This window comes from Ictidomys tridecemlineatus, chromosome 11 (genome assembly GCF_052094955.1).
Source record: "Ictidomys tridecemlineatus isolate mIctTri1 chromosome 11, mIctTri1.hap1, whole genome shotgun sequence".
Taxonomy (NCBI): domain Eukaryota; kingdom Metazoa; phylum Chordata; class Mammalia; order Rodentia; family Sciuridae; genus Ictidomys; species Ictidomys tridecemlineatus.
The window spans coordinates 36,116,976-36,132,442 of NC_135487.1; the positions used below are offsets into that span (position 1 = coordinate 36,116,976).

A 15,467-nucleotide genomic window follows, 5' to 3' on the forward strand; every position below is an offset into this window, starting at 1 on the left:
GTCACCAAATAGCTTTGTGACTTTGGACAAATTCATCTCTTTTGCTCAAAGACCTTAAAAAAGCTATTATGACAGAGAACTGAATCTCCCTCACTCCCACCTCGTCTTTGATGAGAGCCCACTGACGGGTACCTGGCAGAGGCTCAGGTGAGCTGCACAGAGGCTTAGAGGGTGAAGGAATTTGTCCATGATTCAGCGAGGAGTAGTAGAAGATTGAACCTAATCTGCTGGCTCTGGAGTTGCATGCTTAGCCATCATTCTGCTCTCTCTTAGAATCCTAGGAGTCCAAGCAGAGCCTGATAGAGGACTGCCCCTCAAGGCAGCAGGAAGTGCATACAAATTCATTTAAATGGGGAAACTAAGTCTCCAATGAGGGACGAGCATGAAAGTTACCTGTATGCAAATTGATGAAAGGCCCCCCTCACCAGGCTGAGCAGCTACAAATAGGTGTCCCTCTGGGTAGCTAAAGATAAAATGATGCCACTTTCTCTGGCCAGAGACTGTGGTTCAGGAGCAGTCAATTCCCCCATCGGTTCCTTGACCAAGAACCTTTGTGCAGTGAGCAAACTGCCTGTCCATGCGAGGCCCCCTTGGTTGGCAGCAAAGCCAGGATCAGCACTAGGGTTTCCTACTCCAAGATTCAGTGAGGTCTTCACACTTCAATGGTGGCCTTTTTGGCACTGTGGTAAGATCAGGGGGAAGGGCTCACACCTGGAAATAGGAGCATCTCCAACGCCATACACCACGGGGCCCACTCCCCCAGCAATATCCCTAGCAGGCAAGGAGAAGTTTTGATGGAGTATCTTCTCCCTGTGCCGGGCATGTGCTGCAGAGGTTCACCCTTCCTCCCTCCTGTCTCCTGCTTGGCAGCAACAAACACAGGACTTGAAGGCAGGGTTTGTCCTGCATTGCAAATAACACCTGGAGAGACACATTGAGCACAATCCCCATGCTTCAAAAATGGGGATGCAGAGGGATGTGGCAGAGAGGCTTGTCACAGTCACACAGCTATGTTAGGGCTGGAAGTCCATTCCAGAACCAAGGGGTTATATTTCTCCCCATAAGAACACTGAAAAGCATTCTTTTTTGAAAGGTCTAATGGAGGACATTTTCTAAAGGAGCTCATTGGCCCTCAGAGCTAGGAATTAGCTATTGCAACATCTTAGGTAAAGAAGGGTAGAGGAGAATCAAGGGGGAAGAAGTCCTTTATGTCTTCTCAAGATCTGGGAACTGATAAGCCCCTCACTTGCCCACCAGCTCTGAGAACAAGGAGGCTGAGAATGACAGTGAATCCAAGTGTGGACTCTTGGAGTCATGTTGCCCAGATAAAATCCTGGCTCAGCTGCATGCTATCTTTGTGGCTGGATATATCTGTGCCTCAGCCCTAATCTGAAAAGTGGGGAGTTTGCCACAATCAAAGGGTTGCTTTCAGAACTAAATGAGATTGTACATGGAAAATGCTGAGGACACTGTCTAGTTTGAGATAATCACATGTGTTAGCTCTTTCTAGGATGTGATGTTGGCAGGATCTTCAGAGTCTGATGTTGGTAGGATGTTCAGGGTCCTCCACCATCTAGTGCCCACTTATCCCTACACTACTTATATCATGTCACTGTTCTGTGCACCATGCAAAGCTAGTACATTGGAGGGCTCCTGAGCTAATTGCACAAAGGTAACCCTCCCATGGGCTGATGCAATTTTACTGTGTCTCCAGACTTGATAAGTCTGGGCTGCACCTTAGCCTCCACTGCCCTATTAGCTGGTGGCTCTGTATGATGGATGCATTATACACTGTAGCGGGCTGCAGCCCTGATCACATGCACCAGCCACTCCAGACCACACTGTATTCTCCAAGGATCCCCGTCATTCAAGGCTCAAGCAACAAAACTCAGAAGCTTGGGCTCCAAGTAAGATTTGTGGGTTTAATTCCTGGATCTCCTACTATTAACAGCGGGACCTGGGGCAAATGACTTAACCACACTGTGTGCATTGGATCCTTATCTGCAACATGAGAATAACATTAGGACCTACTTTGTAGATCCACATGGTTGTTAGGCAAACTCCTTATTGCTTTCCATATGAGTGGGGACTTCATTCTTCCTCTCCACTCCCTTGCTAGCCCTTTCTTGAGGAAGAGGATGGACTTTATCTGATTAGTCCACTTGAGAAAAGGAGCAGAGCCTTGCTCCTCTTGGCATGTATTTTCTGGATCTAGAGCCCTAAAGGGAAGGTCCACGCTGGCCTCCTGTCTGCCATGTGGTGTGCTTTGTTGAGGCAGTCACTTCCTGGTCTGCTTTTGGCTGGTGGGGAAGCTAAGTTTTGGAGTGAAGTAGAAAGAGGTCAATTTTGGCTACGGGGATTGACCATGCCTTCCAAATTGTGCTTTTATTAATAATAAAATGAATATTTTGACCTCTACTTTTCTGAGATTTCCTTCTGAAATGTATTTCCTTCTGAAATGGCAATATGGTGAATGGAAGCAGGAATGTGTCATCACCCCTAAATCTCCAATGGACTAACACGTAGAAAACACGTGAACAGTGTCTGGCAGCTTATTTAAGTTTGATGGATGCTTTGTATTATTATCAATATTGCCGATGACTATTATTCATCCTCTGGTTTAGAACACACCACACTACTCTGTTCTTCTGGCCAACTTACACCCTCTGCTCAGGACTCCTCTCCCATACCACCTTCAGGACAGTTTCTCTGCCTTCTCCCACCCCAATGCTCCAGGCTGGATTAAGGGGGCCTCTGTGTCTCCACAGTCCTGAAGACCCTGGCCTCCCCTTCCCCAGGGCAGTTGTCTCCCCTCTGGACTGTGGGGCAAGCCCAGGGCCACGCCCACCTTGTGTCCCCAGCACATGGTACAAAATACGTGCTGGGTGAATGTTTAAGGGAAGAAAGAGAAAAATAGAAGAGAAGAAAGAAATGATTTAGTTGGAAGGCTTCTTAGACAGGCAGAGTGCCAGAAAAGCCAGAGGTAAACAAGAGCAGGTTGGTGTATGCCAATGGAAAGGGCCCTCGATCCTCTTGGCACATATTTTCTGGATCTGGAACCCTAAAAGGAAGGTCCACTCTGGCCTTCCCTCTCTGTCCTTGGGAGTAGGAAGGACTTGGGAGTGGGCGAGATGGGGTGCATTGGAAGGGTAGGGCAGACAGTGAGAGACCTCCATGACACTGCACCTGCTTGGAGGCCCAGACTAAAGACTTAGGTTCTTTCTGATGGTCAATGGGGTGGCACTGAGGACTTTACGTGGAGAACTGCACTACCCAAGCAGTGGTTTCGGAACCGGGACAATGGTGCTGGAATCCTTGATTCTTCCGCACTGCTTGGCTCCGCCAGTCTCCCTGGCCACTCATTCTGGGTTACTGTCTCCTCAGAGGCCTGTCTTCATTGCAGAATCAATTATTAAAATCAACTTGCTATCAACTCTAACTCTGAAATGCTATTCAGCTGCTTGCAGGGACGGAGATGGGGCGCTGCCTCCACAGACGTCTAGCCATCTGGCCTTTTCCATGGAACCTGGCTGGGAAGCTCATTTGAATAATTGGTTTTGGCGGTGTGCACTTGTGGGTTAGACACCTGATTACACTGCCAGCCCCGGTGTCCTTTCAGCCTCTATAGAAACATCACTCAGGTTACATAAAGCTGGAGAGAGTCTCTGGGAGGTAAGGGTCTATTTGGCCCCTGCTGTCACTCAGGCTGCATCTAAACTAACTATGTGGCTCACTCACTGTGTGACCTTGAACAAGTTACTTAGCCTCTCTGTGATTCTTTTTTTTTTTTCTTTGCTCAAAGGAGGAGAGTGATTCCTCTTCTGCCTATGCCAGGCTTCTCAAAAGGTTCTAAGAAAAGTTGGAGGAGGGGGCTGCAATGCAACAGAAATGGTAGTGGAAAGATTTAGTTAAGGATTCAGGTAGAGGAGAGCTCAAGGACATAGAGCAATGTGCACATGGGCTGTAACAGCTGAATGGTCCCCAGGATGAGGCTTGTGACAGTCCCTTGCCACTATTCTGCTACCCAGTTCTACAGACTTGAGGGAATTCATCTGGGAAATAAGAATATTGATAAAATTGTGCTAAAATTTAAGTGAAACAATAAATGCAAATGCCTAGGACAGTGCCAGGCACAGAAGGTTCAATAAATGTCAGCTATCACCATCATCGTCACCATGATTGTTCAGTCCCTGACACCATGCCCCAAAGATGGGCAATGACAAACATCTGGAGCTTGTTTACAGCAGGAAGGAGGGAGAGGGAAGGACATGAGTTTACATAGGAAAAGTCGGAAGGCTCTGGGGATGTTCAGCCTGGACCACAGGAACTGGCAGTGGTTCTAGTGGGTGAGGAATAATGAGGACAGACAACCGCACGGCCTCCTGGAGGGCCAGTCACGCCCCTTGGTTGTTATCTCCAAGCAAGAATGGCTTCCATGTAGAAGATGGGTGCACCTGAGGACTCCTTTGGAGGGCAGAGGTCGTCTCTATCTGGCAGACGAAGCCTGAACAAAAAATACTCTCTAATAGTCAGAGTGGGCCATAGCATAGTATGGTGCCCCGGGAACCCCCGTGCCTGGAAGTGAACCACCAGAGGGGCATGACTGGCCCTCCAGGAGGCTGTGAGGGGCTCTCTCCAGGTATCCCTCCATGATGCTGTGACAGGGGCATCCAGGGGTGGGGGTGAGTGGCTAGGCAGAGAAAGAGGCTCAGGGTGAGGAGGGAGGGGCTGCTAGATCTCTCAGTGGGGCAATACTTGCTGTGGATCTTTGGTTTCCATTTCTTGCTTGATAAAAATATGTAGATTTTATGCTGTCACAGAGCAAATAGAACACTGATCTGTGTTTTACACATTTTACAGAACATATTTTATGTTCTATTCTACATTGGACATTTGAAATGTTTCCTTTTGTAGATGCTAAGGTGGAAGAGCTAGGCCATTTAAAGGTGTGTGTGTGTGTGTGTGTGTGTGTGTGTGTGTGTATGCATGTGTGCACCTGTGCATATGTGTGCATGTATGTGAAATGCTTCCTCCGATATTTCACCCTCTGCTACATTTAATGATGTTTTGCTGCACATTTTAGTTCCTTTTGATGTCTATTGAACTCCTATAGATTCTTCATCCTTCAAAAGTCCTCCTGATCACAAGGAGGCTCTCTCTGCTTCAGGGGACAATGTACACAAAATGTACTGAGGGTCAGTTCTGGTGGGTTCATAAACCTTGTCTGTCCTTTGTGCCAGGGAACCTGAGGCAAGGTCCTTGGTACCTCTGTACCTCAATTCCCTTCTCTATCTAAAATGGGGCTATCACATGACCTCTTCACAGGGATTCTGGGAGGAGTGAATGAGATGATATGTATGATAGACAGTGGGTAGGCACTGCCTATAAACACTGGGCTTCTTATCGGCAAGGACAACCTCTGATATCCTTCTGCTTTGCCAAGGCCCAGGACAGGGCCCAACACCCAGCAGGCCCTCAACAACCCTTAGTTAAATTGGATTTACTGCACTGGAGCACCCTCTGCTACATAAAGATTGCCAGGGTGAGGAGACAACAATGGTGAACATCTGCAGATCATACAGCATCCATTCCCACCACGGGGTCTGCAGTGCCGGGCTCTCAAGCAGACTCATTTCTGTGCCTCCCATAGAGGTCTGTTCCTCTCCCCCACCTCCATACTCCCAAGCAGCACCGAGGTTTTCTGAAGATGAGAAATTTCACAGCATCCTGCTATCTTTTGGGTAACTGCGTATTTTATGATGACTAATAGGCAATTACTATGGTAATATTGCAATTCAGCATGTGTGAGGTTTGGGAAATGAGAAATTATGGGTAACTACTTTGGACTCATTTCTATGGTAACAAAAAGTAATTGTCATTAAATACCAGTTATACTGAGGCTGTACCTGGTAATTATAGATTTTTATGCCCAGAAACATAAATAAAACCAATAAATTTATTCAAAGGTCTATGACTGTTTACTTATACGTGGCTCTATGGAATACACAATGACAAGCACCTAATTAAGAAATGCAAACCCAACACAGAGTTTCATATTGTCATATGGAGATGGAAAGTCTGTTTTTCAAATGCAAGGCAACTTGGGCATTGCAAATGCTCAGAAAACGCAGTGGGGTATGGAGGGGGGCTGTCTCCTCTGCAAAGGAAGGGATGGGCAGGAGGAGGTGACAGAGAGAGTGTACAAATGCTGTCATGTGGGTGCATGGCCTTGCATCTGCAAGATACTGAGAATTGCTAATCTATCCTAAACTGAATCAGCCCATCACCCCATACCCCAAAGGCCTTCCAGTTTCTTGGCTCTGCAAAATCCACCCCTCAAACCTCAGGTCCCAGATCCCCTCAGAGCTCCATGAAAATGTTCACATTGCAAACTCAGTAGCCCATGTGATTCTTTTTCTTTCTTTTCACTGTGGTTAAAAAAAAATACAACAGAATATAAAATTTATCATTTTAACCATTTTTAAGTGAACAATCCGATGGCATTAAATACAATCATAATATGGTGCTACCATCACCACCATCCATCTCTGAAATTGTATACCCATTAACCCCCAACTCTGTATCTATTCAACAATAAATCCCTATTCTTCCCCTTCCCCTGGCAACCATGATTCTACTTCCTGTCTCTGTGAATCTGACTGTTAGACTACTTTAAGTACCTCATATAACTGGAGGCACGCAGCATTTGTCTTTTTGTGACTGGCTTATTTCAGTTAGCCTAATGTTTTCAGGATTCTTTCATGTGGACCTGCTACTCTTCGATCCTCTCCCCAGAGCTTCTACTAATGAGGAAAGGTGCCTTTCACTACATTTCACTCTTCTAAGAGGGTACAGGGAGACTGAAGCTTGGGGAGAATGTGTCCACTCCAAGGATAAGTAAGACTCAGAGACAGGACGGAGAGCTGCAGTGCTCTGCTTCTGCCCACAGCTTGGAAAGGAAAGAGTGTGCGGAACAGAGTGTTTCTGGATGCAGGCTGTGGCCCTGCCCATGGCGCTTCACCTTCCCAGACTTGGTTTCCCCTTTGCTCAAATGGATATAGTAAAAACTGACTTCCTTTCAAAGAGTTGTAATAATCAAATGTGGTTTCAAAGTGCCATTAAGAATATGAGGCCCTGTGTAATGACAAAGTGTGGCTGAGAAGCCAGAAGTGGCTAAACCATAACAGTATTCACATCAACAATGGCACATGGAGAAGACACCTTGGGTTAGGAGGCCACGTGGATGAAGATAAAAGGTTGGAAGCTGATAGCACCTGGCAATGGTCACTTTACTCCGGGGCCTGCAGCACCATTGTGGAACACTGCTGTTTGGCTCATTTATTCATTCACAAAATATGTATTAAGGGCCCATTCTATGTCGGACACTGTGTCAGGCACTGAGGCCTCGAGAACAAGAGAACGAAGTCCTGAGCCTGGAGTTTACAGAGGAGAGGTGGAGACAAACACGGAACATGTATTAGTCACATAAATGCACAAGACTACCCATGAGGCCAAGGGTCATGAAAAGGCACTACAGAGTGCTATGAAAGAGCACAGTTGGGGACCTGCTACACGTTGCAGGTGCTGGGAAGGACTTTCTGTGAAGTAGCTTTCTATCTAAGACCTGAAGGGGAAAAAAGGTGAGGGTGTTTTAGTCAGCTTTTTTTTTTTCGTCTCCCTGATCAAAAGACCCTACAAGAACAATTAGAGAAGGAAAAGTCTATTTGAGGCTCATTGTTTCAGAGATCTCAGACCATAGACAGTGGCTCCATTGCTCTGGGTCCAACATGAGGAAGAGCATCATGGTGGAGGGCCATGAAGGAGGAAAGCAGCTCAGGACAAGGCCACCAGGAAGCAGAGAGAGAATTCTGATCCCCAGGGATAAAGTGTAAACCCAAAGGCAGGCCCCCAGTGACCCACCTCCTCTGGCCACACCCTGCCTGACCATAGTCACTACCCAGGAAATTCATCCAAGTGGATCAATGTGCTGAGTAGGTTAAAGCTCTCATAACCTAATGTTTCACCTCTACACTTCCTGGCATTCACACAGGAGCTTTTGGTGGACACCTCCTATCTAGGCCACAACACAGTGTAACTGGAATGCAGCAAGCAAAATGGAGTATGCAGTTGCCCTGTGTCTTTATTATACACTATGTTATCTATTTCCATATCATTTAATATAAGTATTATAGATAGCTATGGTAGAGTGCATTATAGTTGCCACATACTGTTGCTCTAAACTTTAGGTTTCATATACTTTTACCACAACCATAGTCTAGTACCATTACAGTAGGCTGTTGGTGAATATGACATTCACCATCTCTCATGGTATAATAGCCAGCTATTGCTATTAAATGCTGGACTATACCTCCACTACTATTAATATCATAGTACAGATCTTGTATTATTAAACATAAGCTTAGCTGATGAAACCTGGGAAATATCTCTAACTAGTCTCCCTATATTGGGTTGCATGGTTCTTTAATGTGGAGAAAGAGGAAGAAGAGTAACACATTTGTTATTAGAACTTCCAGTGTGTCTAGCACTGTGCTTTAATGCATTATCTCACAAAAGCCTAATAACTCTTTAGTATGCCCATTCACAGACAAGGAAAAGAAGCTTAGGGAGGTCCTGCCATTTACCCAAGGTCATACAACAGAACTTGAAATCCCACCTGACTGACCCCAAAGTCCACATTCTCAACCACAGAACTTCACTCCCTCCAAAGCCCTCAGCTTCCCTTGCCACTGCAGGGAGCTGGCCTGTTGAACTGTCCCTCCAGCCTGGTCCAGTGCCTCAGGGCAGGCTTGCCTTGACCCTCAGGGTCCGGCACATCTGGCCATGGCTGTGGAAGGAGTGTGGGACAAGAGGGGCGAGCAGGGCTAACGCAGGCACACCTGGATCCCTGGCTACTCCCCACGGGCCACAGAATCAAGGCAGAGTCTTCAGCTTCTCTGAGAGACTACACACCCAAAGGGAGATGTTGGGAGAACAAAGATCAGAGAGCATGAGAGCGAGGCAGAGGCCTGACTGTCTCCAACCCACCTGCGACCAATGGCTTGATCAGCTCCCGTGGGTCCGACTTGCTTACCTCCCTAGAATTCTGAATACACACCCTTCACTTCCTCCTTCTTTCCTTCCTCCCTCCCTCTCTCTCCACCACCCTACTTAATTCTGTCCTTTCGTCCTTCCATCCTCCAGCCCAACAACATTTCTTCCTATACTCAAACAAAAAATTGGAAGTTTGAGAAGATTTTTATTATTTGACAAACCTTGACAAAGCCCCTCCTTCAAGATATCATGAGGGTTAAATGTGTGTGAGTGTTTGACAGGTCATTGGGTCAGCAAGCAAAATTTCTGGAGTAGCATTTACTACTGTATGTTTTATAAACCTAATGTGGGTGGCAGGGTGTGAGGACCGAGACACCCTGAGAAACACTGAGTACTATATTCTCTTGGGGTTCCCCCTGTGTTTACTAGTGCATTGAAAATTCTGAAAACTCTTTATTGTAAAAGGATTTTAACCGCATTTAACTCAGCATTTCCTAAACTTATTTGAACTTTTAATTCTTTTTTTTTTTTCCCTTTAATGCCTTCACGGGTCTCCCTGGGCCCTCGAAATACTGCTGTAGAGAGCAGTGTGGCTCTGGAAGGGGCTGGCCTAGGAGACCTCTAGGGCACCTTGAAGCTCTCAATTCTGACTCTTTGTTATTATTTTTCATACTCTCCGAAGCTGTAGTCGTGAATTCTCATGATTGATAGGCTCTTTGTTGCTATTCAGAGCTGTTTTAGCAACAGGATTAATGCCTGTGGTTAGAGATTGTTTCCAACTCTCATAATGAGAAAAAATCACATATTCTCACTAGGAGAATGTTGGGGATTGAAACTTCACTATGAAACCATTTCTGAGGGTTGGAGTCCTTTTATCCTAAAGCCCCCAAATCACAAATTACGGACCTGGAAGATATATAGAAAGCATCTAGCCCCCGCATCACCACCCCACTGTCCATCTGAAGGCCTGAAAGGGGAAGCGTCTTGGCCAAGGTCACAGACCTCTTTTATAGCAAATCCTTCCCTGGACAGCAGATGATGACATAAATAGAGGGTGGAGTGGCGATATTGACCTCTCTCTGACCACTGCAGCTCTTGTAATTAAACAGAAAGGTTAACCTAAATCAAATGCTCTTTCCACCAGCATTATGACTAACCGGGCAATCTGTCTAGGGGAGGTGGGAAGGCCCTGCTCTCAGGTCTGTAAGGAGCCTTAAACCTGCAAATGCTAATGAGCCATCACTCCAGCCAATTAAGAGAGGCAGCAAAATCGTCTTTAACAAAGGCTTCATGCATCCCTTGGGGTCTCTCTAACTCATACCCAAGGGTGCCAGGCAGCCCCTCTGGACCCAATTTTCATGGCTTTAGAAAGTAGTAAATTAACTCTGTGTGAATGGGCCTGGCTGGGTGTCAGGAGATCTGGCTCTGATCTGAGTTCAACCAAGGACCTTGAAAAGGTCCCATTTCATCTCTAAGTCTCAATTTCTTCATCAGTAAAGTCATCCCTTTCATTCACTTATGTTCATTAAATATTTTTTAGGAATCTACTATGAGCTGGTAGACAATGGGGACACAGAGACCATGGAGGTTCAGCCTTGCCTTCAAGTGACTTGAAGTCCAGCAGGGCCTGTGCAGTAGGATGACTTGTGGGCCTGAGGGAAGGGGAGGGGCCAGCTGTCTGGGATTGGGGGATGATTTCTAGAAGAGTTGCATAGAGGGTTAGTGAGATGAAGAAGGATGAGGAGGTGCTGGGCAGAGGGCTACCTGTATAAGGGTAAGAGGACGGGGCCAACAGAGTGGAGCACTGGGCTTTGTGGGCAAGGAGGATGGTGCACATACAGCCTCCAGGGCGTGCCAAGCCTTGCCTGCAGAGCTGAGGAGTTTGGACATTATCTTTGAAGCTGTGAGCCTAATCAGCTGTAATGCTGTACAATTTGGGTAGTGAAGCTAGATGGTCACTGATTCACTGGTTTTGTGACCTTGGGCAAGGCCTCAAGTGTGCAGTAAGTGTAGCATCTTTATCTATCTCAAAGGATTCAATGTTTCTCTGGCAGATGATCACCTGGGTTGTGAAATTTTAGGTTGTAGATTATGGTGCTAAGACAAGAGAAAGAGCATTCAAGTTGGGAGGGAAATGCTGTACACTGCTCTGGGAAGCCACTCTTCTTCGTTAGTGATCTCCAAGTAGAAGAATAGCAATGGAGCAGTGATCATTAGAACCATCATATGAGGCTCTGCAAGGCACATTCCTCCCCACCGTTTCTTTTCATGTCCTGTCAGGTAAATTTTATCTCCAGGTAATTATTATCTCTCCCTGAGCACCAGAGAGGGAAAGTGAATTCTCCAAAGTTACACAGGAAGTAGGTGTTAAAACCGATTCTATGGAGCTGAAGAATATCATGCTAAGTGCCATAAGCCAATCCCAAAAAACCAAACCGAATGTTTTCTCTGATAAGTGGATGCTAATTCACAATGGGGAGTGGGGTAGGGAAGAACAGAGTTACTTTAGATTAGGTAGAGGGGAGTGAAGGGAGGGGAGGGGGCAGGGGGGTAGGAATTACAGTAGAATGAATCAGACATTTTTACCCTATTCACATATATTACTCTATGCCTGGTGGGATTCTACATCATGTATAACTAAAAGAATGGGAAATCATACTCCATTATATATGATGGATCAAAGTACATTCTACTGTCATGTATAACTAATTAAAACAAATTTAAAAAATCAAAAACAAAACAAAAAACAAATCCTACTTCTCCTGATGCCTGGCCTAGTAAGCTGTTCAGAAAGCTCCAGCAAGTGACCCCAGATGACTGCGTGAAAAAGCCAAGGGTCATTTAGCCACATTCTCGAGAACCAAGGTGAAACTTCCTCCCATGAACTCATGGGTAGTCCGAAAATTCTTTCTCAAAAGTGCATCCTCTGTTTCCTCTTGGTGCCATGTCCCCACCCTGGGACTACCTGCTTCCAGGCCTCCTCCCTCTCCCCTCACCTGTAATTGCCCAGGTAGACTCCATCAGGGTTGAGCATTGGTGCAATCTTGAAGACCAGGTGTTCTCGCAGGACACGGGCAATAGGGTGCTGGCTTACGAGGAAGTCGATGATCCCTAGGGAAAAAGAAGTGTCGGGGTTAACCTCAAAGTGCTTCGAGAAGGAGGGAGCACATTTCTCCTGATTTGGAAACATTAAGAGTTTGGTAGCTGATGTTTGGCCTGTGATGTTATCAGCTGCTACAGAGCTGCGGCTCTGGACGAGGTGCTACCCAGTGAATTTTACAAACTTATCTCTGTTTCCAAGAGACACACAGCTCAAGACACAACATTGAAGCCCAGGGACAGGACACAGGGAGAGCATTTCCTGCCTGAGAAAAGAAGGAGGGCTTCAAGAAAAGATGGCAATGGAGCTGTGCCTTGGCGGCCTTGAATGACACCAATAACCTCTGGACTGTGTTCTCATTGCTGCAACCCGAGGGGTCTCCCTAAAGCGTGAATCTGATCTGTCACTTTTTCCCCTTGGTGATGGCCTCCATCTATGTACGGGAGAGGGCACAGGAGAATCAAGGGCTCTGACTCTCGCCCCTCCTCTCATCTCCACATTTCCACGTCTTCATTGGAGATCTGAAAAATGGACAAAGTGTGGCTCTGGCCTTCCATGAAATTAGTGAAAGTGATAGAAGAGTGAGAGACCTCTCCCAATGCAGAGGGGTCCCATTTCCTGCTGGAGAGTGCAGGAGAGGCCTGGAGGAGAAGGGAACCTTTGAACTGGGCCCTGACAGGTAGGTTTGATGGGCAGGAGGAAGGTATCGGGGTCACTAAAAACGACCCCTGTGCCCAGCGTCAGGCGCTTAGCTGTTGGAATGATAAATTGCTCCAGAGCACATTCCAAAGCTGCTGTGACCAGTGAGGGACATCTCAGGCTTTTCATTATGCCAAGCTGAGCATCCAGTGGCAGCGAGAGCCGGTTGGACATCATTTACTTCTCTGCCGACGCGGCAGTGGACCAGATGCCCTAATTTATTTGTTGGTCCTCATATTAAAGTTACAGTTTGCCAGTAAACAGGCAGGGTAATGATGCCAGGCACCCTTGTTAGGGGCTAATAATTGCTTAATCTGTCCACTAATTGACCCCGGCTCCCGGGGCAGCGCTCCATCAAGAAGCCAGCCGGCACTCAGGGCCTGGCAGAGCTGCCTCAGAGAATGGGCTTCTGGAAATGGAGTGGCTCATTGTGATCCATCCTCCTTCACAGATGAGCAGATTAATTGGGCTGCCAATTAGGCAGCTAATAAAAGAATGAGAGAAAACAAAGCCAAGACCAGAGACTGCAGCCGCCCAGAACTTCCTCTCCCAGGTGGACATGGGGCAAGGAGAGGGCAGGTTTTAGATTTATCTTGTGGCTTGGGTCAGACACAGTTTAACAGAGATCATTCCCACTGATCAGAAGATATTTTTTTTTCTTTTTTTGGTGTTAGAGGAGGGTGGTCAGGGGATTTTTGAAGAGGAATGAAGGAGAAAGTAAGAATGGAGAGAAAATGCCCTCCCTGATTGTGAATCAAAAGCATTGCAGGGACCAAGGAAGCAGAGGGACCCAGGGAGCAGAAAGACTTGGGGACTTGAATTTGAATGTCAACTGTTCGTTAGGTGGAGCTGTTGCTGAAACCAGTTTTCTCTGTCAGAATGGAAGGATGCGGATGCCTCATCTGGAAGTTTGTTGTGTGACTGGGAGAGGGCTCCTGTGCCTCGGCTGCCTTCCAGCACCTGAAGAACCCACTGGGCCAAGTCATCTCAGAGCCGAGGGGTGAGGCAATGGAAGCAGGAGTCCTGGTCTGTGAAGTTTAGTAACTATGCAAACTGAGGATAAGGACTCTGAATTGGAGAAGCCAGCAAACCAGAAGAGGACCTGGGCTCTGGTTTTCACTAAGTTGCTGAATGATCTATAGAAAATCTCTGGGCCTCTTCTCTTTAAAGTTAAGAAAAAGAACCAAACAATGCCCCAAGATGCATCCCACACTGACATTCTATGATCCCATCTATTTTATACCTTCCCCCAAGGAGAGGAGGCCTCCTCCTGTCAAGTGAGAACAATCTCCCTCCTGCTGGGAGAGTCCATTAGATCCCTTGATACTAGTCTTTGTTCCGTCTGTGAACTAGTTCGCCATGGTCCTTTCCTTTGAGCAGACTGAATCAGGAAGATGGAAGACAGCAGGGCAGTGGGAAGGCTGGGAGAGGAAGGAAAAGTGATGCAAGGTTTGCAACTGAAGCTCAGTGGCAGAGATCCTTGCTTGGAGCCAGTCTCCAGCTGGCCAGGAGGTACCGCACCATTGTTGTTATTTCAATCAGAGTGCTTGGTTCAGGGTTGGCACACAGGGGGTGCTTAATAATGCCTATTGATGGATCATTCCCAGGAACTCATTCAACCTTGACCAAGTGTGAGATTAGTTGAACTGATAATCACTCATTCTACAAACACTGCCAGGCAGGGCAAATGCCAGGCATCCTACATGAATAAGATGTTCCTGCCACTGAGGGTGTGTGGGGAGAAAGCAGCTCCCCACTGACCGGCCAAGGGGAACAGCACAGAACTGGGAGAATAAGGAAAGCCCCAACCAGCCTGGGGGTCAAAAAGGGATCATGAAGAACAAACTTACAGGAAGCGTAGAGAGCCAGATGAAAATGTGGCAGGGAGACATTCCGGGCAGAGGATTCTTACTGCCAGACTTGGTGGTGGTGAGGAAGAAGACGACCTATTTGGTAACAGACAGCTTTTCGACTCCAGGTGTGCAGCCGTATGGTTTAAAGGGCAGATCCTGAAACAGAACTCTCCAGGGGTTTGACTCTTATTTCATGAGTCATTCATTCTCTGTGTGGCCTTACCTTCTAAGCTTCTCAGTTTCCTTACCAAGTAAAGTGGGGAGAATGAGACTTACTATGAGGATTGATGTGTACATAGTAAGTGAGTAAATGAGTTGTTTCAATCCTGTGCTTACTCTCAGTTTGCCTGAGGGGAGAAGGAGTGGAGGGCAGAGGAGAAGTGAACAGGGTCTTGCTGGTCCAACTGAAAGTGCATGAAAATCTCTGGAGAGCAATTGCAAGGTTTGAAGCCAGGAAGGTACAGGATCAGATCTGGGATCCAGAGAACATCCTCTACTTCATTCAGGTTGCTTAAAAGGAAGGAAAAATGGAGGGCAGGGCAACCAAAGACAGGACAGACGTGGAGGTAGGGGAAGACATAGCAGAGATAGCCAGTAAATGTAAACCAGCTTGCAGTCAGGAACCAGGGTCTGTCATGGTGGTGACCTGCAGGGCCACTGGCATGACCAAGACCCAGAAAATTATGAGAATGTAGCGGATGAAGGTACTACCCCCAAGGGCTTTAAAACTCTGCCCAAATCATACAAAGCTGGGGGGAATGACT

The 15,467-nt window shown here is 46.8% G+C and overlaps 1 protein-coding gene across 2 annotated transcripts in view; it reads right to left on the reverse strand.

Moving 5' to 3' along the window:
- The window catches only part of Agbl4 (AGBL carboxypeptidase 4), a 1,323,233-nt gene that overhangs the window by 111,143 nt on the left and 1,196,623 nt on the right, over positions 1–15,467 (reverse strand). For both annotated transcript variants that reach the window (XM_040288638.2, XM_040288637.2), the window contains exon 8: positions 12,048–12,162. In XM_040288638.2, coding sequence (XP_040144572.2) covers positions 12,048–12,162 — 115 coding nt within the window. The remainder of the gene's footprint in view (positions 1–12,047; positions 12,163–15,467) is intronic.